Genomic DNA, 22,479 nt, shown 5'->3' on the forward strand with positions numbered 1-22,479 from the left:
TTAAGTAAATGAATATTTCTTTAAAAAAATAATGTTACTTATCAATTTCTGACTGGTCTATTATTTCCACATTAGATTTCGTGATGGAAGTAAGCAAATTAAAATAGTTTACAGTAAAATACTTCATGTATAAAATAGAAAAAAAATCGATTGATATAACATTAAGTAGTTTCATATAGTACATGTATCAAACTGACTATGAACCCTTTATTATATTGACATATTAATGGCTTAAATTTGTTAAGGACTTCCCAACAAAAAAGAATAGTGTGCTTGTGATCATCCTTCCCACTGACGGTTGATTTGTTACATAACTTTGATATATAATCTTTCCCAGTAAGAATCTCAGTTTTGCCTCGATAGATATACGTATTGTGCTATATAAAGTAAATGTCATGGTAATCGTTAACGGACTTGATCCTTCCCTCTCAAAATGAGTGATACAAAATCAGTCTAGTTTTGTATTCGGGTAGGAGCATTATTTCGAGCCTCCATGCAACTTTTATGGAACGATGAGATGTTTTATCCTTCTAAACTTATAAAAGGAATTCGATGAGGTGATCCTTTATCGATTTATTAGTTTATTTGTTTGTATATAGAGAGATTTTTTCATTCTATCACCATTCACGGGGAAACCCATGAACGAAAAATAAATACATTTGATTAGGCGTATTTCGAGCATATCTCATATTTTTTCGTAAACGATTTGGTCCCTTTTGCGGAAGCATCTCATAGCCAATTGCATGTCCTCAAATGGAGTTTTGTGCATGTTCTGGACATGGAGTTTGTATTATGAAGACTCGAGTTTATTTCTCTTCTAATGTTCCATCCAATATGGAAACTGCATTAGGTAATTATAATGTATGCGACGCAAGGTTAAAGCGTGATGATTTGTTTGGTGCCTCTAATAAGTGTTTGTGGATCAAGCCACCATCCAGCTGGGTTAAAACCAAGGCAAATGAGGTAATTTCTCTAATAAGATTGAGCTCGAGCTAAAAACTGATAATTCAAATATCTAGTGTTTTTATTTGTAACTCTAAGTCACTTCAAGAAAAGTTTATGAATTTCTCCGATAAGATTAAGAGACATGTGAGACACGATCAAAACAAGATAATGGACACTCTAGCAGCTATCACATGTGGTGTAGGGGAGATGTATGTGGTTCCTTATGGAAGTAATTATACACCCATTATTTTAGAAAGATATTTAATTTAATTAATTAATGGGAATTAAAAAAAAAGAAAATTTGTATAATTATTTTTTTCTGGAATATTAAAATTTTAGATCTTATTTCTTAATTTTTAGATCTGTCACTAGTATGGTGACTTAATTGACGAAACTATTTTTAATTTTCCTTAAACTTTTGTGAGGAAATATATAGAACTATATACATAAATAAAATATTAATTATAAAAAATATGGAAACGTTAGCCTTCCTCGCATATCTGTTGTATAAAATACGCATTTCCTGATTTGGGCATAGGTTAGGAATAGGATGGTTGTTTTACTTATTTAAATGAACTTTTATTAGTAAAAACCCACGTTTAGGGAGGTGGAGCTGTGTCTTGTTATAGGTAAATTTAGTATGGATTTAAGACCATGAGGCATACCAATGGTTCACATGCATAGCCATTAAAAAAAACTAACAATTTAACACCATTCCGTTGTCTTTCAGTTTCACTTTCCAAATTCCGATGAGTTGTCTTCTGTTCCCGATTGTCCAAATCCTCATCCATATATGCTTCTTTGCATTGGCCTAATTGGCCTAGGCCATGGCAATATCCCTTCAACTTTAATCAAATCCGACTCCGGCGAATATGGTATCTTCCCAGCTCGAGGTTGTTTCCTCTTCGCCTTTCGGTTGTGTCCTGAGGGATCACGACCGTAAAGAGCGATGCCGAGAGAGCAATGCCAGAAATGTGCAGGCCATGTTCGACAAGAATTTCGATGACTTGGTTCGAGATCACATCAATGGCTACGTATCTCTGCCTTCCCCTCATGGTTCAAAAAACCAAATCTCCCACAATAATGTTGTTTCTTGGGTCACAAGTGAACAAGCCAATGCTAATCAGCAGCAGCAGGAGCACGACATGAAAAACAACATCCCTTCTGCTTCAACAATCATCCCTAGGCCGCCTCCGGTTCTCAAGCGATGGGTGAGTATGAGGTACCGAGAACATGTGAATGAAGCTACAGAACCAACAACACCAATGCCGTCGGCTTCTACCAGGAAAAATGCTCAAAACTCACCTAGTCAATGGGAGAATACGTCGGCCAAGCACAATCTCGGCGCTTCCTCCCTTGTTCAAATATGGGAGGCCAGGTCGTTAAATCGATCCAAGTCATCCAACTGCATAAATTCGAACCAGAATCAAAGCCAAAGCATGGATTCCAACACTAGCAGGACAGGTACTTGTGTAAGCTCTAACGAGAATAATGCCATGGAAGGACTATCAACAAATGATCCATTTGACGAGAAATATGTGAACCGAACAAACAATAGGGCTTTTTTAACAGTTTGGGAGGCGGCTAGTGAAGCATCTTGTTCTTCGTGTATCAGGACTTTCGACACGTCGAAAACTGAAAGAGTGAGAATTGTGGATATCATCAAGAAATTGAAAAATGGAGGGGAAGATGCGGATGATCATGAACGTGGCAATAACGACCACAAGCATTGTTCAACATCAGATCAAGCAGAGCAGTGGTGTTTCTCAGTGGCCATAAGCTCGCCCCAAATACGCGGGCGACAAGCATTCAACGATTTGCTCATACGGAAAGAGCGAGACAAGATTAGGGAGTTGGATTCACTAGTGAAACGCAAGCCAGTTTCGAAATTTCCGAAGCGTGGCCGTCTTCAGGTGTGTTTTGTTCTTCAAGAATACTCATTCATTTGTAAGTTCATTCACTCCAACTGATAATGCTTCGATTCTCATAGTCGACGCTAAAGCTTAAAAGTCCACAACGCTGCCAGACAATTCAAGATAGATGTCGTCTACAATCACCAAGGGCTCACCGGAACCGAATCCCACAATGGCCTACCATTACGCAACTCAGGTATCACTAATGCTATAGCTTCCTTGGCTTGCTTCAAGCTAACAAATGAATATATGTCATCCAACTAAGCTTTACTTTCAAGTAAAGTAAGTTTTGGCCTCCAAACGCATTTATTCAATCAGATTTTCCTCTTGTCCCCTTTTTATCAACGGACTAATTCCAGGGAGAAGTTTAGTACTGGTTCCGAGCATCTCAGGACACCGACGGATGTTTCAGCTACTTCGAGATTCCTTCAGAATGACACAAACTCCACTTGCATGCCCCAGCAAAGAGAAGATACCCATTGCCAAAAGAGAGATCAGAGTTCATATCCGGTTAATCGTTCAACAATGAACACAAATGGAGATGTTTATGAACAGTCCAAGCCACTTTCAGATGCCATACAACAGATATCAGGCCCTGCAAAGGCAACGACGCCATTGGAGGGTCAACTGGAAAATGAGGTTGCCGAAAAGCAAGGGTCCAATGGCCAACAACATCTCTTACTTGACTCGCAAGAAACTGCAAAAACAATAACTCAAAATGAGGTTGCAGAGCAAGAAAAGGACCAGCATCATCATCATCTTACTCTTGAATCGCAAGAAACCATGGAAACACCGACATCGATGAATAGTAGCATAGACAATGAGATAGGTGAAGGAGAGGGTAACGGTGATCGGCAGTACCTTGGCCTAGACTCTCGGTCTGAGTGTACTGTAGTGAAATCATCAACATCCTACGTTAATGACAGTAACGAGAATGAGGTAACAGGAGAAGAAGAGGATCATTACCAACAATATTTCGTTGAAAGTAATGATTATGACTGGTTTACTGATATATCTCGGCCCAAAAGTCACTGGGAAAGCTTAAGGAAAGCATGGTACGAAGAAGTGCTTAACGCCACCTCAAAAAATGGAGAGATACGTCAGCTCGTTGAAAGGTACATGATATTTCACATGCATACATAACCATGAAACGTGATTATAAGATGAAATATGAGCATTTAGCATTGATTTCCAATTCCCATGCTCATGACATGTAGGGGAAGAGTGTCAAGTTTACTTGCCAGTGATTTCACAGAAAGCATGGACCGGCTATTGACTTGCCGCATACAAGTGCAGGCAGATGGAGCTGAAAATCAACAAGTCGTTGACGATAATTACGATTCAACTTCACTTGGCAGTGATTTCGTGGATAGAATGAATCGATTAATGACTTCTGGGGCACAATGTCAAGCAGATGAAGCTCAAAATCAGCAAGAGGTGGAGGGTAAGGAAAAAACGGTCCAACCGATGTCTTGTAAAGAAGAAGACTACGACGACGACAAAGAAGAAGAAGAAGAAGAAGAAAGGAGCTTAAGCAGCCATCAATGTCATGAAGCCAATAACTACTATGATCATTCATCATCGTCTTTGCAATTGCCTTCACCGTCTGCTTTGAGGTCATGGAGTTCTCAAGATGGTAACGAAACTGGTAACGATTATGAGCGCTGTGCGTCTGAGTTTTCACCTCCACCGCAACAGTCTCAGGCTCATTGTTATCAGGATGCTAGACAGTCGTCTTCTTCAATCGTGAGTTGTTTTTGGATATTATGTTAATGTTGGTTGCATGCGTATTATTTCTCGCTGGTTTTGCATTAATTGATGTAAGATATAGGGTATGGGACTCATATATGATTTAAGAGGGGATATCCAGCAACTTCGCCATGAGATGAGTGAGCTTAGGAAATCGATGCTGAGCTGCATGGACAAGCAGATGAAATTTCAACTCCTCTCCTTTAATTGGAAAGTTCATTCGGGTGAGACTTATTTCATTATTTGATAATTATTAGTTATTTATTTTAGTGCAAATGGTCTTATTTGGTCACTCGTAAAATTAACGACAATGCTAACGTAGTATTTTTTTTATTATTTTTATGCTATTGTGTTATTATCTTATGACATGTTAAGCGTACCGTTAAAAAATCAAAATCAGAACTTATTATGAAGCGATCTCAGTGGTTAAAAAAAATGTTATTCACCCTAAAGATTCTAAATTCGAGTAGTTGCGTTTACATGGTGTGTGCTTTATTAATGTTTAAGAAAGATTCTGAACTTATACTACTTTGTAATCACTTCATACTATTAAAAAAATATAGGATTTTAAAAAGAATAATAATTGATTGATCAAAATAGAAACCAAATAATAGGCGAGTTACCAAATAGATCATTTACCCTTTATTTTATATTATCATGCTCTTACATATCTACAGGCATACATAATCTAATTCGGATATTGACTTAGTAGTAAATAATTATACAGTTGAAGAGGAAGCAAAGAATTCAACAAATAGGATACCATGGAAACGTAGTTGTTGTATTTGCTACGAAATGCACGTGGACTCATTTTTGTACAGGTAAATGTGTTCAAATTAATATACAAAGCTAACCTATCATGCATACATGGATTCAGTGAATTGCCTTTAAAAGTTTTTAATTTTCAAATAATTGAAATATTTTATAGATTTTTTATTAATAATTTATTTTTATTGTTTTTAAAACTTTATAAATTTATTCACAAATCCACATTAAATTTAGGGTAAGCATATATGTCCACCTAAAATTCAAATAGTATATACTTTTAATTTTTATTTGTGTTACATCATACAAAAAATAATGTTATTAATATATATATATATATATATATATATATATATATATATATATATTAAAATCTATAATTAAATCTATTTATTTAAAATCTTATGTCTGTTCGTACGTCTTCCATCCTTTATATTTAGAAATGTAAAACGAGATATTATGAGGTATTAAAGTAGATATTGTGTGTTAATTTCAGATGTGGGCACATGTGTACTTGTCTGAAATGTGGGATTGAATTACAATGGAGGAGTGGAAAGTGCCCAATATGCAGTGCTCCAGTCCTGGACGCTGTGCCAGCCAAGTTATGAAGCATCGCATCCAGTTGTTGCTCTGCATTAATACTTTGTTAATACTATTTCAAATTAATGCCACCCCATTGATTAATTTCAAATTCTTTCTTTTTTTTGGATAAATGAAATTTGGAAGTTTAATTATTCCATGTTTTATCCTCTTTTTATATAATTCTTTTATGTGATCAATTATATATATTATGCGTACTTCTTCTCTTCTGTTAAAATTATCAATTATTGGCTTTTAATAGTTATGTTTTTAAAATTTTAATTACAATTATTTAAAAGATTAATACATCAAATATTTTTGAAATATAATTCTTTTCACATTTTTATTTAAAAATAGTAAAATATTGAAGTTAAACAATTTTAACTATAAAAAATTAATAAATAATAATAGATTAACAAATAATAATTATAATTATGGGAGGTTATACAATATAGTTGAAATGCATATGCCGTGAGTGTGCTAGTGGCATAGGTATGAAGGCATAGATACGGACATGACATGTTGAGGTAGGCATCATGGTGTGGTTGAGGGTTCTGCATCTCGTAGCACACACCTCTCTCTAGCCTTCTTAAATTACCCTTGCATATCTAGGGTGAGATCTAAAACTGCATCAGAGACGTACACTCGACCAACTTACTCCGTCAAGTCTTGGGGCATCTGCGCCCAGCTAGCAACTGAAGTGCCTTAACACTTACTGGGATATATTTGAATCGTACGATCGTTGTCTGCTAAAGTAATTGTTGCGTCCTGATTATTTCTCAAGCATAAGACAATGCTAGTTTTATGTCATTCTAGTTGTTATTGTTTCTAGTTGTTTTGAGTTTATTATTGTTCTCACTTAAAGTTTTATTTTATGATGTTTTGGTATTATTGGGTCCCTCAAAACTATCCCTTAAAACCCTTGGGTTTCTTACTCAAAATTGTTCTTGGGTATTGATACTAAGCCACTTCAGTATTAATATTAACCCCTAAGTATCGATATTAACTTCTAGTATCGATATCAACTGGCTATTGAGAACTAAGAGAAAATGGGTAGTATCGATACTCTAGTTTGAGTATTGATACTTCTGGTCTGTGGTATTGATACCATCATGAGTATCGATACTAAATTTGGCTTCTATGTTTTAGAAAATGCCTCAGTATCGATACCCTTATTGGGATTTACCTTGTGTATCGATACCTAATGTATGAGTATTGATACTTCTAGCCCAAATCCCCTTATTTTAAATGTCTGATGAACAATATCGGTAATGTTCTTCCAGTACCGGTATCCAAGCCCAAAAATGTCATGTTTTGGGCACAAAAATAATTCTCTAACTCACCCAAGAGTCCTACTGAGGTTCCCAAACATTATTAGAGTTTTATGTATGATATTAGGGGTCATAATAAGTCCATAAACATGCTGAAAAACACCAAATGTTGAAATCTACCATGAACATGCTTCATGACTCATGCAAGCTAACAAACATACCTAATTTATCTACATTGTAGTAAAGTTAAGTTAGAAGTGAGTTACAATGATGACTTAAGTTTCTCGAAGCCCCCAAACTCAACCAAATGCTAGTTTTTCCTTTCCTTTAAACTTGGAGTCTTCTCCAATTTCTCTCACTATACAAAAATCATGTGCAAGGGTTATTGACTGATTTAGGAAGTTAAGAGGGATTTAAAAAGACATCATAAGGGAAATCCATCAAAAACTGGCTGGATAGTTAAAATTTTCTTAAACCCTACAAAACTCTCATTTGGCTACCATAGCCAAAACTTGTAAATGAGGACTTGGAATGAGGATATTAAGATTCTTACTTTGAGGTTGTTGGGTAAGATTTGAAATGGAATAAAGCTTCTACCTTTCCTTTGAGGTGTTAGGGAATAAGAGAGTTTAAATGGATGAAGAAGAAGTGCTTTGGGAAAATAAGATATCAAGCTTTTCCCACATTGACATCATCCTTCATTAAAAGGATTCAGCCTTCGGGAAAGTTTGGGAGTAAATTGCTTCCTTGGTCCTCTTAACTTTGGTTACCACTTAAAAGTATCCTTTTTATCATCTATTGGGCCCAATCCAAGCTCAAACCAAATCTCACTTGGTCCAAGTTTCCCTTCAAGGCTAATGGGTTTATCTAAAACACTCCTAAATCAACCTCAAACTACTAATCTAAGATTCGAGGCATTACATGATCTCATTGTATTGATACATAAATATGAGTATATTTATATATAGATCGATATCATTTAATGATTCTAAAAAAAATCTACACTTTGAAATTATGCAGGGTAGCGATACCTTGAAGGTAGGTATCAATGCGTTGTAATTTTTATGTAGAAATTTATATTTTAAAGGCATCAAAAACATGTCCTGACCATGGCTAAATCATATGCAATCACTTAAAATATAACAAAAGCATAAGCATTGAATGTGACATGTAACCTTGTTTAAAATATGTAACTGAGTGATTGAGAGATTTTAGCATGCTAAGTAGTTTTATGCAACTCTTATGGGTTCCTAAATGCTATAACCACAAACTCCATCATCTATTTCCATAAGTTTGTATACTCAAAATCTACATGAAATTATTTTTGACTCGTTAAATACATGAACATGGTAAAATATGACAAGACCACTAATTTAAGCAAAATAAAGTATAGCATGCAATTGACCAACTAGTCATCACATTCCTCGTAGCATCAACATCCTTATTGCAACCATCAGTCCATCACTACATCATATTGTGTAAAGCCTAGGTTTGATCATAATAGGCCAAAAAAAAAAAGACATGTATAAACATTTGTTTAACATTTTCCCCATATACATGCCATTTTTAGCTTCTTAAAACAAGAGGAAAGTCATTACTAAGTTTACGCTTATGGTGACTTGTTTTGGGTAATGCAACTTCAAGATCTACTCTAAGAATGTTGAGTTTCAAATTGGACCCTTTTTTAAAAAATCATTGAGTTAAAATCCTTACGATTTGATGGGATTTTTAAATAAATCAATTTGACGCTAATAGTCACTAATGTTAGGGTAAGTGTTCGTTTTACTATTGATGTTTAAAAAGTCATAAATTGAGCATTAATGTTATCATTTGTTACAAAATAGTCCCTCAACGTTAACAGTTGTTATTAGACATGACGAAAAATACAACTGGATCGATCGTTGACCACCACAGTTGGATCATTTTGACTTGATCTTCTTCTTCAATCCAATTCCACCTTTTTCTTCTTTCTTTTTCTTCACTTTTCTTCTCCATAACGACGACCGTATAAGGCGGACAATTTCCAGCTTCAATGAGGCTTCCTTTATCGGGACAGAAACTAAGTCAAACAAATTTACAATTAACCCAAACATTATCACTGTGGAGAGTTTTTTTTAATAGAGAATCACAAACTGTAAATGAAGAAAATAAGAAATATAATCTGAAAACGTCGATGAATTTGAAAATCTTACTCTAACGGGTAAAACCATTTTGACAAAATTAAGAAATTAAACAAATTTTAGAAGCATTTCACCAATAAAAAACGGAGGTGCATAGTAAAGGGAAAACACTGAAATATGAAACCTTTTTCAACCACAAAAAATAAAACCCACTCCAAAAACCCAATCCTTTCGCCATAAAACAAAGAAATTAACCGAAAATTTGAACGTTTTTCACCGGAGAAAAGAAAACCCATATCCCAAATCACTCGATAGCCAATAATTAAAACACCATCCTGAAAAAACAGGGATACTCAAGGCCTCGTAACAGATGGAACAATCAAGAACTTCAGGGTCAGGTCAGTTAATGTAACTGAAATAGATCCATCTCGAGCAGTCTGAGGAGCCATTGCTCCTTGCTTAGCTCCACTTTCCTCCAATTCTTCTCCTTCAGATTCTCCTACTCCTTCGGATGCTTCTTCTCCTTCTCCTTCAGATGCTTCCTCGCTTTCCGATTCTTTCGTCTTCTTCGGAATTTTCTAGACATGAGCCTTCGATATCAAGAACACGCTCTACCCTATGACGCTTAGGGACTCGTTTGCTTGGCCCTTCTCTGTCTTCTTCGATCCCCATAGAGAACTTTGCAATTCTATTCTCTCTCTTCCTCCTATACTTTCAAAGTGAAAAAGAAAAAGGAAAATAGTAATACTTTACTATTAACCCAAACATTATCCTAAAAACTAATGGCATGCATGATGTTAAATTTCTACCTTATACGGTCGTCGTTACGGAGAAGAAAAGTGAAAAGAAGAAGAAGATGGAGTTAGGTTGAAGAAGAAGTATGTCAAAATGATTCAATTATAGCGGTCAACGATCTAACTCATTAGATGCAATTTAATTGTGTTTTTCGTCACATTTATCGATCGCGATTAACATCGAATAATCATTTTATAACCAACGATAATATTAATGATTGATTTGTAATTTTTAAACATTAGTGATAAAAATAAATATTTACCCTAACATTAATAACCATTGGCATAGTTTACCCTTTTAAAAATTCTATATTTTTGATCTTTTGTTTTTTTTTTTTGTAAAACGAATATTTGAATATGTGTTTAAAAGGTTAAAAATGGATGAATTGAAAATTTCGGGTACCACGATTGTACGTGACGACAGCTAACAATGACCAATGATAGAAATCAACTGTTATCGAAAATGATGAAAAGTTGCGATCAATGACATAAACTTTTACTAGATTAAGAGGTCATGATGATATTTTATATAAACTTTAAGGCCCCATTTAATTCAAGAAATGTTGTATTATCGGGGAATGAAATCCTCATTCTCCTGTTTAGTTGGTCGGTAATATCATTTCTGGTAATCTTTTATTATCAATAATAGATTTTTTGGGTATATTATTGGGAATGTGATTACCCCTTCCCTTAGGTATTGTTGGATTACAGGCGTTTTGGACTAAAATGCCCTTAATTTTTTTTTTCAAAAATTCTTTTGTCATTAAATAATAAAAATTCTACGAAGGTTAAATTAAAAATTTATCCTTAAACTATTTTATATTTATAAAAAAAAGTCTATAATTAAAATTTTAAATGAAGTTCAGGGGTTAAAATAAAATTTTACCCTTTCATTAAACTTATTTATATTTTCAATTTTGCAAAAAAAATTATATAAATTTTATGAATTTAAATTTTTTAAATAAAATATATAAATTAATTATAGTAATATTATAGTAGAATTCAACTTGTTAAAAAATAAATATATAATAAGGATAATTTGGTCAAATATACATTCCAATAATCTTTTATTCCTTTAATCAAACACGGTAATCTTACATTCCTACTAAACCAACCAAACACAAAATACAATATTCTCAGTAATCTTATTCTCTGATAATCTTTTATTCCCACTGGTAATCTTATATTCCGTGAACCAAGCGCACTCTAAGGGTTAAATTAATATTTTATATAAAGTATAATATTAAATTAGTATTCTGTCTATAATTCAAGAGTCAAGTTAAAACTGAACTATTTTTATTAACTCAGGTCAAGGTCACTATCAAAATAAGACGGAATGAAAACAAAAATGACCAACATAAAATGTTTTACAAAATGGTTGCTGAATTCGAGCATAGAAAAACATAAGCTACCACCAATGCTGTTTACTCATTAATTTACTTGTAACACATTTTTAAGAGAGATGCATTTAACGGGCGATTTGATTATGGTCCTCCGTCCGGAAAACTCATCTTACTCAATAGAATCGACAATCCCAATTCCTAAAAGAAAAGACTCAGACTGAGTTGGAATTTGGCCATCCTCATCCTTTTCGACTGAAGGAGAAAGAAATCGATGATACTTTTACAATCCCATTCACGATTCCTTCTCCAGACTTTGCTGAATCGAGTCCAGAAGTACTTTCCTTTTCCTTCGTCTTTTTTTTTTCTTTTTCTTTTTCCAATTTCATTTCCTTTAATCCGAACAATAAAAATCCGAACAATAAACTTTTATTGTTTTATTTGATTTCTTTTGCCTTACTTATTATTTTGCTTCTTTAATTGCATCTTAGTTCTTGTACGAAGTTTATATTATTTGAAATACATGTTGCGAATTCAATCAGAATCAGGTCAAAGAATCCAACTACATTTCTAGTTCCTAGATTTATTTATCATTCTTTATGGCCTTCTCATATGAGGAGTTTGATTGTTCCTCTTCCTCATCAGATGCCCAATCTTCCATTGTTGGTCGCAGTGCGTTGCTCACTCGACTTCCTTTTTTCCTTTCTAATTAGTAATGATAGGGTTTTCATACCTGATCCCCTACCCTAGGTGTTGGTTTTACAAGATTCCACTTCACACAAGCCACAAGCCTGCAAAGAATGTAGTGTTAAGAGTGCAAAATTGATCTACTTTATATGTTAAAGGTGCGTGCCAAGTTGCAACCATGCTGTGCATGCTGTCAATAGTCATGGACTCATATGTGCCATGCTGTAATATTTGTATATCAATTACACTTGATGGTGTTGAGTATAGAAACACATTTATTTCGGTTGAAACCACTGAATATTTTTCAGGCTACGTGGACAATTCCAGCTTATTGTTTCCGCTCTCTTGCACGGCTTGCTGATTTCTGTCATGTTGATTTTGCAGCCTTGAAAAGGAAATTGAGTTAGACCACCACTGGGTTGAGTTTGATGATGTTCGTTACCATGTTCAGGTGATTTAGAAGCTTTTTCCTTGTTACAGCTATGTAAAAGAAATTGAGTCGTTCATGTCCATATATTGGTGTTTTGCTCGGTTAGGTTCTCGGAACTGACCAAAGCCACTGTAATTATATTATGCTCATATAAGTTATAAATGATATGCAGGTGTCAGTGAAGAATCCACATATTCTACAGCTTTCATTATCACTACCTACCTCACCTCTGGAAACTGTTTTCGTTGGTGGACTTCCATTTGGAGCCATAGAAGCTATAAAAGCAGCTTATGGTGTAATCGTGCAAATTCTTGATCCTCCAAGGGATGGCTTCAATCTGACATTGAAATTGAATTTATCCAAACTTCCTCAAGATGAAGGTCAACAAGTTCACTTTCTTAGGTCTTTATGAGCTTGCACAGTTATATGCCAAAATACTAGCATCAACCTGTTGAAGGTTCATGTCCTTGATTTAAAATAATAACTAATGTTTGGACTTCAGAGCTATAATGTGTCTAAACTTCTTTACTATTTGATAAAATGTTTTCTCAATGACTTTTCTACACTTAATTCTCTTGGTTTTAAACTTGATTTAGTAAGTACTGTTATAACTGAAGTTGAAAGGCACTATATTACTAACTGAGTCGTAGATTAGAAAGGATGTATATGTGTATATTTACACCTTTTCTGAAACACAATAGGAGCTTTAGTTTAAGAGAGCAATCATATCTGTATTGTGCTTCTACCAAGTAGCTTCCATATCAAGTAGTATGTTTTTTCTGATAGTTTCAGATGCATATGCAATGTTTATCATATCCATATAAGAAAAAAATGCTTGTCGTAGCAAATAATGATAATCTGTCCAGTGACTACGGGAGTCAGTATCACAGCAAATAGAATCAGCTATGTTTAAAGTGTGATCCAAACACATAAATGGAGTAATTGCTCTTATTGCTTGCACTCTCTGGTTGGGCTTATTGCCTCATCTAGGTTTGCTATATCCACAGCCCCCCCCATTAATCAAGCAAATGAAATATAGTTGAATTTTATCAACTACTAACTCAACTCTTATCTAGATATAACTCTTTCTTTGAAAATGCAATGAGTTTCTGTTTACCACGAAGGAACCTTTAAAATATTCTGCAGCCATCAGCTGACCTTATTACTTTATTTTTAATTGATGGAACAGAGCAAGGAAATTATAACTGTTAGTTACTGTTTATAGATGAGTTGCAAGCATTGCTAGATTAAATTTTATGTGTTTTTTCTTTAATAAAAACAAAATATTTGGGCCTTTCTGTTACAAAAGGATGGGTGTATGCTGTTCAACTTGTGGCAGGGGAGGATATCAAACAGTGATCTATATCTATTATTTAGCTTCTTTCATGGTTGATTAGGATTAAGGGCTTAGATATCCATCTTAGCTGACTTTCAGTAGAAAACTTATTAGAGTTGTTAATTAGATGCACCTTCACAATGAGTTTAGCTTTTGCTTGTTTCCTTGGTCTGCATTCATCATGTTTGCGTGACAGTTGACTTTTTTTATATCCTACAGAGAACAGACATACACTTTTGGTAAAGATTGCTTCTGTTAGAGAAGTGGTATTAGGGGCCCCTTTAAGAGTAATCCTAAAACACCTTGCTTCAAGGACTGTTGCTCCTGATACAAATCAGTTTGTTGCCCTTGTGCACCGACCAAATGAATCCTTCTTCCTTGTTCCCCAGGTATTGTTTCAAGTGCATAGCCTGATCTTAATTTAATGATCTACATAAATTTGTAAGTTTATTTTAATTTTCATTCGCTTATCATCTCTTATCCAGGTGTTATTTTGTGCCTCAGATAGTCCTCTCTCATTCTCTCTTTTTGTAAAAATAATTGTTTGATTTTTTTTTTTGGTCGGTGGTGCAAACATGCCTACCATACTGTAGTTGTATCGTTATTTAACTGGGTAGAAAATTATACTTTAGCAGGCAGACAAGGTGACGGTGGTATTTCCAATGAGATTCAAGGACTCAATAGACACTGTTCTAGCAACCTCCTTCCTCCAGGTACATTCAGTGGGTGCAACAATTATATGCTGATATTGTGGTTATATTTCTTGTTTTTCTCGCTAAATGCTTCTTCATCATTCAGGAATTCATGGAGTCAAGGCGTACAGCTGGGCTGAGTAATGCACCTCCTTGTTTGTGGTCTCAGTCTCCACCGCTAGAACTGAAGGGAGCAACTGATGATGCATTATCAGCAAATGCAGGATTTGTTACTTTTGGTAATACCAGAATATTGGAGATCCTTTTCCACTTCAGTTCTGTTGCCAATGTTGACAAACTCTGATGTTTAATAAAGCAGTTATTTTTCCTCGGCATGTGGAAGGCAGAAAATTGGACCGTACTGTGTGGAATTTATCAACATTTCATGCATATGTGAATTATCACGTTAAGGTCAGTTTTATCTTGTTTAAATTTCTTTGATTCATTATCAATTTGAAATTTGAGATACAAATAAGTCGAGCTTGTAGCCTAAATATTAATGACTGAGCAGTTCATATAATAGTTGTTAGACTAGGCTTCTAAATTGCTTGTGTACTTGTATGTCTTATATTTAAAAAAGAAAGAGTAAAAAAATGATACGGATTTAAATATATTGCAGTTAAGCATGAGAGTTGGGAAAAGTGCTTGTCCCTGAGAAGGCTATGAAAGACGCTTGTTCTTGATAAATTGTCTAATAACAAATTGTCATCCTAATTTAAAAGATGTAGAAATCATTCCTTTTGGTGGATTTATCTGGTATTATACAATATGCTCATAAGTTCAGAATATTCGTAGAGGACTTAATGTTAGGCGGCTGATATCAGTCTAAGCACAAATTAAGTAGGATGTATGACTTCAATCCAAAAGAAGTAGGATGTATGGGCACATAAGGAAATAAGTTCAGAAATGATTGTGTAAAGGAAAAGATTGAACTCATGTCTATTGAGAACTAATTTGGAGAAGATGTAAAAAGGAGCTCTATAATTGCCCTCTTCAGAAGATGTAACTTGATTGAAGGTACCAAGCCAAGAGAAGGCCAGAAAGACTGATAACGTAGGATCCTGTTTTTTACTGAAACTACTAATAGTGTAGTTTTCAATGTCCTAAAATGATATGATTAATCACCAATATCTTTCTGGAATCTATTATATTCGGTTATATATATATATATATATCTACACTGCTTCCTGGTTAATATCATTTTAATGTTTTACCAAAGGGAATTCAAGGAACACCATGCAATTTTGTCATTTAACATTACCTACATAATAATTGTCTTTTACTTCCTTCAGCATGCTGCATGATTAAAAACTTTTGCAATGTTTAATTTATATGATTTGCATTCTGTTCCTTAGTGCTCAGAGGGGTTTATGCACAGCCGAATGCGACGGCGTGTGGAGTCACTGATTCAGGTATTATCATCTGTCACTTGTTTTTGATTGTGTCGACAACATGTGCAGTTTGACGGTGGTTCTGTAGGATCCATTTTGCTGCAAGTTTTCTTGTTATATTATCTTTTGAATTTTTTTCCTGGCAGCTTTAACTACTGGTAAGAATCTATATTTTTGTCACGCAGGCTCTGAATTGTGCCAAACCAGAGCAGGAGAAGACCAAGAAAACATCACAAACAAGATCTTTCAAACGTCTGGTATGTGATATAAACGATAAATGCTGTACTTAATATCGAATTTGCTGACGCTAAATAAGAAATGTGTTTGGTTGTAGAGTCTCAAGAACAGTCGAACCAGTTCAAGTTCGTAAATGTGCTAGCTGTTGATATCCCTCGTCGTTCATACCGCCAAGAATACAAGTAGATGGCCTGCCTTGGGTAAAAAATAGGATGACAGTGGGTGGTATGAAAATATTCAATCTGATTTTTTGTGAACGTGGATATCAACTTTACTTTTCATGGCAAATTTAGATAGGAATCTTTGAATACATGAATTTGTTTTGGTTTTTTTCGGATAATATTTGATTCCAAGATCAGTTATATGAATTCACATGAATGGTATTATTGGATACTTAAATCCACTATCTGTTTAAATTTCCATATATATATATATATATATGAAGAACAAGCATGATGTCAAATTTAGTGTTCGATGTTTGTGTTTAAGCTAAAATTGTCTCAAAACATTTCAAAGAAAAGTCCTTTCGTTGTTTTTTCAACGAAATGTTATTAATAGTGTCGGAACCGTCTTTCGGTTGGATCCCGAATTGGGTTTCGACTTGAAAAATGTGTTGGGAGTCGCCACCGATCACTTTAAAAAATATTTAGGTGGATCGGACACCATCTTACCTGATCTACGTTGACCAGAAATATGTCGGGCTCGGGAGTCGGTTACGGTGATTAGCACCCTTCAACCGCCCTTTCAGTATCAATTAATTTATCAATTGTCTTTAATTGCGAAAATTAAGAATTTAAATTTAAATTTAAAAATTCGATTCGAGTTACTTACTTTTGATCGATTAAAATTCCTTTGAAAAAGATCAAAATTGTTAGGGAAAAAAATAATGATAATAACAAACAAATAGACAATAAATCAAAATGAAGACGAAAGAAACAGAAAAAAAATAATGAGAAATTAAATAAAAATAAGTTTAAAAAAATAAATAGAAATGGAACAAGTAAAAAATTGATAAATAAAAAATTAAGAAAATAAAAAACGATAATTTAAAGAAATAGTAAGGAATCAAAAAGGAGTTAAAGTTTAAAAAAACATAAAAAGAAAAAAAATAAGAATGATAAAATAAAACTTAGGGGATTAAATTGAAACGAATGGGGAATTAATGTGTTAAATCGACATTAGAAAAATGATCTGCAAAATAAAAATCAAAAGTGAGGGCCAATTCACAAAAATGTAAAAATATGAACTAGGATCAAATTGATAAGATTGAAAATTATGAGACCAAATTACAATTGGTGACTGGATTGTAAAGCGATTCAAACCTATGGGGACCGCGGAGAGGATTTAAATATCTTATAATTGCAAAATGGTCCCTCGTATATAAAAGGTCCAAAAGACCCATTTTCAGCTCATTTTCAACATTTCCTCAAAATGTATCTTCTCTACCCCTCTCCCAATTCTCTCAAGGCTTCCTCTCCCAAGCGATATCCGGCCACCACTCTGGTGGCCCAAACAATGTTCAACCCAAAATGACCTCCAAATACCCAAACAACGTCCTCACCGGCGTAGATCTAGGAAACAACCTTCAATTTTTACCTTTTTTCTTTCTTTTCTTTTTTTTGCGACCGTTCGAGTTCCCAGTTGCTCCTCCTGCTCCGTAGCCTTGGTTGTTTACTGCTTTTACTCTTTTTGCATGTGTGTTTTGCTCATTGCTGGTTGTTTTTCTTTTGGTTTTTGTTAACTTCCTAAAAAGACTACTTTTAAAACCTTTTTCACTTAAGTTATTGTTTGTTTAAAAGCTCATTTTAGTCATTTTAGGATCATGTAGTTGCATATAGTTGTATTTGTGGTGGTTGTGCTATTTTATTTCTTAATGATGTTGTTTGAGGGAAAGGTGCATTTTGTCTATGGTGTGCAGGGAATAGCAAGGAAAAGGATTCTTTGGGAAGTAATGCCGCGGCATCACACGTTGCTAAAGCAGATTGAAATGCCTTGGCATTTCTGGCGGAGAAAAAGACAAAAAGATATTTCTGCATAAGGACAGCTGGCATTGGACAGCTATCTCTGCACGTGAAGGACTGCCGTAACCGTCTGCCAGAGCTGCCAATGGACCACTGCCACTTGGAGGATAAGATTTATGCACAAAATGTGATTCTAGGGGTATGAGGGGTATTTTGCACCCAACAAACTCATCATTACCCCTAGATATTTTATTTATTATATATGATACCTCATGGGAGAGAGAAGAAAAAAAAGGAGTGAGCACACGCATAGAGTAGGAAAATTCAGATTTTTATTTTCTCTTTTTCCTTGGAATATTCCTCCATTGATAAAGCTCCAATGAGTGGCAAGCTAGGCGTCGAAAGGAGCTAGCGAGCTAGGTGGTTCGTGGTGGCCGAGAGGAGACCTCCGGTGGCGCGTCGAAGGCTTCTTATCACTTCCCTTTTTGCTGCTATTTTTATATTATTTTGTGGGTTGTTGGAACGAATTTTCATGACTTTGTGTTTGGATATTTCGAATCCCACCATGAACTAACTTATTTGGTGGTGGTTGGTTGAATGGTTGTTTAAACTTTATTTTAATGGTATTTAAGTTTATTTGGTTCTTTATTTGCTTTGCTTATGAATGCTTCACCATCTAGGCTTGTAAGAGGCATGGAAATATCCATCTCTTAGATGAAGGATAGGTATTCGGAAGAATCCTAAACTAAAAATACTTGTAAGTATTCGGAAGAAACGCAAGATAAGATCCTCATAAGCAATGGGTTATGGTATTTTCAAGGGGCTTTGAACCGGCCTAGGAATATTATAACTTAATCCCTTAGATCTCGGAAGAGACTAGGATAGGATTTCAACGACTAAAAAGGGTGTCTTTATCAATAGGGTAGGCTGTCCAACATCGTTGAGTGAGAGCAAATGCCTTGGCATCCTATTCTGTTAGGTTCTTTTGAACACCTTAGGAAAGCCCTGTCGAGTAAGTAAAGACAAGATAGCTTAATATACTGAGAAATAAGTTTAGCAACCTTAGACAATCCTTACCATTCATTTTCATTGGAAGCTTGTCACGTGAGGATTATTTTCTTCTTATTTTACTTATCTTTTTAGTTACTGTTTTTACCATTTCTCATTGCCTTGACATTTCACCGTACTCAATATTAAACATCCATCATTGCCACTGCATTTCCATTTGCTACACCATCACACCATCAATCCGCATCCACCAGCATACACATATCCATTGCCGTGACATTTGTATATATCAAGACTAACTATACTTAGATAGAATATTGCATTGCTTTGGTTAGACTTTTGTGATTTCACCCAATCCCTGTGGAGACGATACTCACTCATCATTATATTAATTGAGCGATTGTGTATACTTGCACATTATTTGCGTATATTTTATAGTACTCACAACACGCGACAAGTTTTTGGCGCCGTTGCCGGGGATTGGCAGCCTGAAGTTATTTAATTTTGCCAGAGCATTTTATTTTGTTTTGCATTTTTATTTTTGTATAGTTTACTTGATATTTTTGTTTTATTTTTCAGGTTTATTTAGTGTATGCCTAGAAGAAATTCTGAAGAGCCTTTGGAACCAATAGAACCTGAGATTGAAAGACTCTTTAGAAGAAGAAGACGTGCTCAAAGAAATATGTATCAGATTGGAAACCAAGGCATTGGTCAAGATGACGGAAATCAGAATGCCGAGGCATTAAACAATGTTGAACCTGCTATCAGGCCTCGTGTTATTCGAGATCATTTAAATCCGATGCTGGATGATCTGAATCCTGGGATTGTGGCACCCGAAATTCAAGCTACACATTTCGAGCTGAAACCAGTCATGTTCAACATGTTGAATTCCATTGGGCAGTTTGGGGGTATGCCAACTGAAGATGCCAGGCAGCACATTCGCAATTTTCTGGAAGTTTGTGATTCTTTCCGCCAAGAAGGAGTGCATGAGGATTTTCTGAAATTAAAGCTTTTTCCGTATTCATTGCGAGACCGAGCAAGGGCTTGGTTGAGTGGTGTACCAGCAGGTTCGATGGAATCATGGGCCGACCTTTGCAAGAGCTTCTTATTGAGGTACAACCCACCGAATATGAATACGCAGCTAAGGAATGAAGTATCATCTTTTCTCCAGGGCGACGACGAATCCATGTATGAGTGTTGGGATCGTTACAAGAGTTTGCTTCGAAAGTGTTCAAATAATGGTTTTCATGATTGGACTCAAGTAGTCATGTTCTATAATAGAGTCAATGCACCCACGAGGAAGTTACTGGATGCCTCGGCAAATGGGACATTACTGGATAAATCACCTACGGAGGCGTTTGCTATCTTGGACAGAATTGCTAACAATGATTATCAATTTCCTTCCTCAAGACTCGAGAGTGGGAGGAGAGCACCTGGAGCATTCGAGTTAGATGCCAAAGATTCGGTGTCCGCTCAACTCTCCGCTATTACTAATATATTGAAGAACTTACAATGTTCCACTGATGTGAAGGAAGTGAAAACAACTAGTCTGGCATGTCTGTTATGCCAAGGCAATCATCACGAGAGAGAATGCCCAACCAACCATGAGTCCATCAACTTTGTAGGCAATTACAATCGAGGCAGCAACAATCCTTACTCAAACACTTATAATGCTGGATGACGTCAGCATCCTAATTTTTCATGGGGAAATCAAAGAGCCCACAATGCTAATCAACCTACTAGGCAGCAAAATCACAATGAGCCTCAAAGTTACCAAAATGCTATGCCATGGCATAATACTAACAAAGGAGCTTCATCTTCAGCAAGCATAAGTTCCTTAGAAGCTACAATTCAAGAATTCATATCTACTACGAAGACAATGCTGCAAGACCATTCTACTTCAATTAAGAATCAAGGAGCTTTACTTCATTGTCAAGGCGCCTTACTTCAAAGCCATAGCTCGTCTCTGAGAGCTTTGGAAGGTCAAGTTGGTCAGATTGCTACGACATTGCAAGAGCGTCAGCAAGGACGTTTGCCAAGTGATACTGAAGTCACTAAAGGGCCTGGAAAAGAACATTGCAATGTGTTAACTCTTAGGAGTGGAACACAAATCAATCGACAAGTCAAGGATAGTGGGCCACAACAATATGATTCTAATCCCACTACTGAAGCTGAATTACAAGATGATAGAGTTTCTGAGAAGGACAAGGAGGAGGATTCTGCCAAGGTACCAGATTTTGATGCCAAGGCAAAAGAAAATTCTATTCCTACAGCTAAGTAAGCTAGACCTCCCCCACCCTTCCCGCAAAGATTGAAGAAGCACAATGATGAAGTTCAGTTCAAGAAGTTCGTAGACATTCTTGATCAGCTCCACATCTATACCAAGAAGAGGAAAGTAGAGACTGTTGCCACGGCAACAGAATTTTGTTCTTCATTGAGTAAGTTGCCGCCAAAGAGAAATGATCCGGGCAGCTTCATTATTCCTTGTTCAATTGGAGCTAATTTTGTTAGAAAGGCTTTATGTGATCTTGGTTCAAGTGTCAACTTAATGCCAAAATCGATATTCTTGAAGCTTGGCATAGGAGATGCAAGACCCACCTCAGTTATTTTACAACTTGCCGACAAATCCTATGTTAAACCTGAAGGGAGAGTCGAGGATGTCATAGTAAGGGTGGACAAGTTTGTGTTTCCAGTCGACTTCTTTATTCTGGACTGTGAAGTTGATGCCAAGGCACCAATCATTCTGGGAAGACCTTTCCTAGCCACTGGACGTATCTTGATAGACTGTGAAAAAGGTGAACTCACCATGAGAGTGGCTGAGCAGTGTGTGACTGTCAATGTTTTTAGAACGCTCAAATATGTTGATGACACTGAAGAATGCCAAGGCATTTCTGAATTGAACTCAGTGATTGAAGAAGAGACTGAACATCTTTGCCAGAACAACTTCATTCAGCTAGCAGAATATGAATATTGGGTGGATGATGAAAGCTTAGTGGAGTCCGACGACTTTCCAATTTTGGAGGAGCAATCTAGCTTAGTACAAGTTAGATCAAGTATGAATTTTGAACCTCTGAATTTTGATGAATTCATTTCTCCTAAGCCTTTATTATTGCATGCACCCAATCTAGAACTTAAGACTTTGCCAGGGCATCTTAAATATGTTTACTTAGGTAGCGATGAGACTTTACCGGTGATTATTTCCGCTAACCTTACTGCTAACCAAGAGCAAAGTTTGTTAAGTGTTTTGATGCAGCATAAGAA

General features: G+C 35.5%; 2 protein-coding genes across 2 annotated transcripts; both read left to right on the forward strand.

Moving 5' to 3' along the window:
- Window positions 1-1,817: 1,817 nt before the first annotated feature.
- LOC120120081 lies at window positions 1,818-5,980 on the forward strand. Its single transcript, XM_039139823.1, has 7 exons — window positions 1,818-2,858; window positions 2,936-3,054; window positions 3,218-3,973; window positions 4,076-4,604; window positions 4,690-4,831; window positions 5,335-5,428; window positions 5,869-5,980. Exons 1-7 carry the CDS (start codon window positions 1,818-1,820, stop codon window positions 5,978-5,980), a joined length of 2,793 nt encoding a protein of 930 aa, XP_038995754.1.
- A 5,653-nt stretch (window positions 5,981-11,633) lies between these two features.
- Window positions 11,634-16,401, forward strand: LOC120119846 (actin-related protein 2/3 complex subunit 2A-like). Its single transcript, XM_039139646.1, has 10 exons — window positions 11,634-11,812; window positions 12,548-12,614; window positions 12,766-12,973; window positions 14,149-14,318; window positions 14,565-14,642; window positions 14,728-14,860; window positions 14,941-15,032; window positions 15,977-16,033; window positions 16,198-16,269; window positions 16,347-16,401. The coding sequence occupies exons 1-10, from the start codon at window positions 11,751-11,753 to the stop codon at window positions 16,380-16,382; spliced, it is 975 nt and encodes a 324-aa protein (XP_038995577.1). The 5' UTR covers window positions 11,634-11,750; the 3' UTR covers window positions 16,383-16,401.
- Window positions 16,402-22,479: the final 6,078 nt, after the last annotated feature.

Source organism: Hibiscus syriacus, unplaced genomic scaffold (assembly GCF_006381635.1).
Source record: "Hibiscus syriacus cultivar Baekdansim isolate YM2019G1 unplaced genomic scaffold, ASM638163v2 tig00110332_pilon, whole genome shotgun sequence".
NCBI classification, from domain to species: domain Eukaryota; kingdom Viridiplantae; phylum Streptophyta; class Magnoliopsida; order Malvales; family Malvaceae; genus Hibiscus; species Hibiscus syriacus.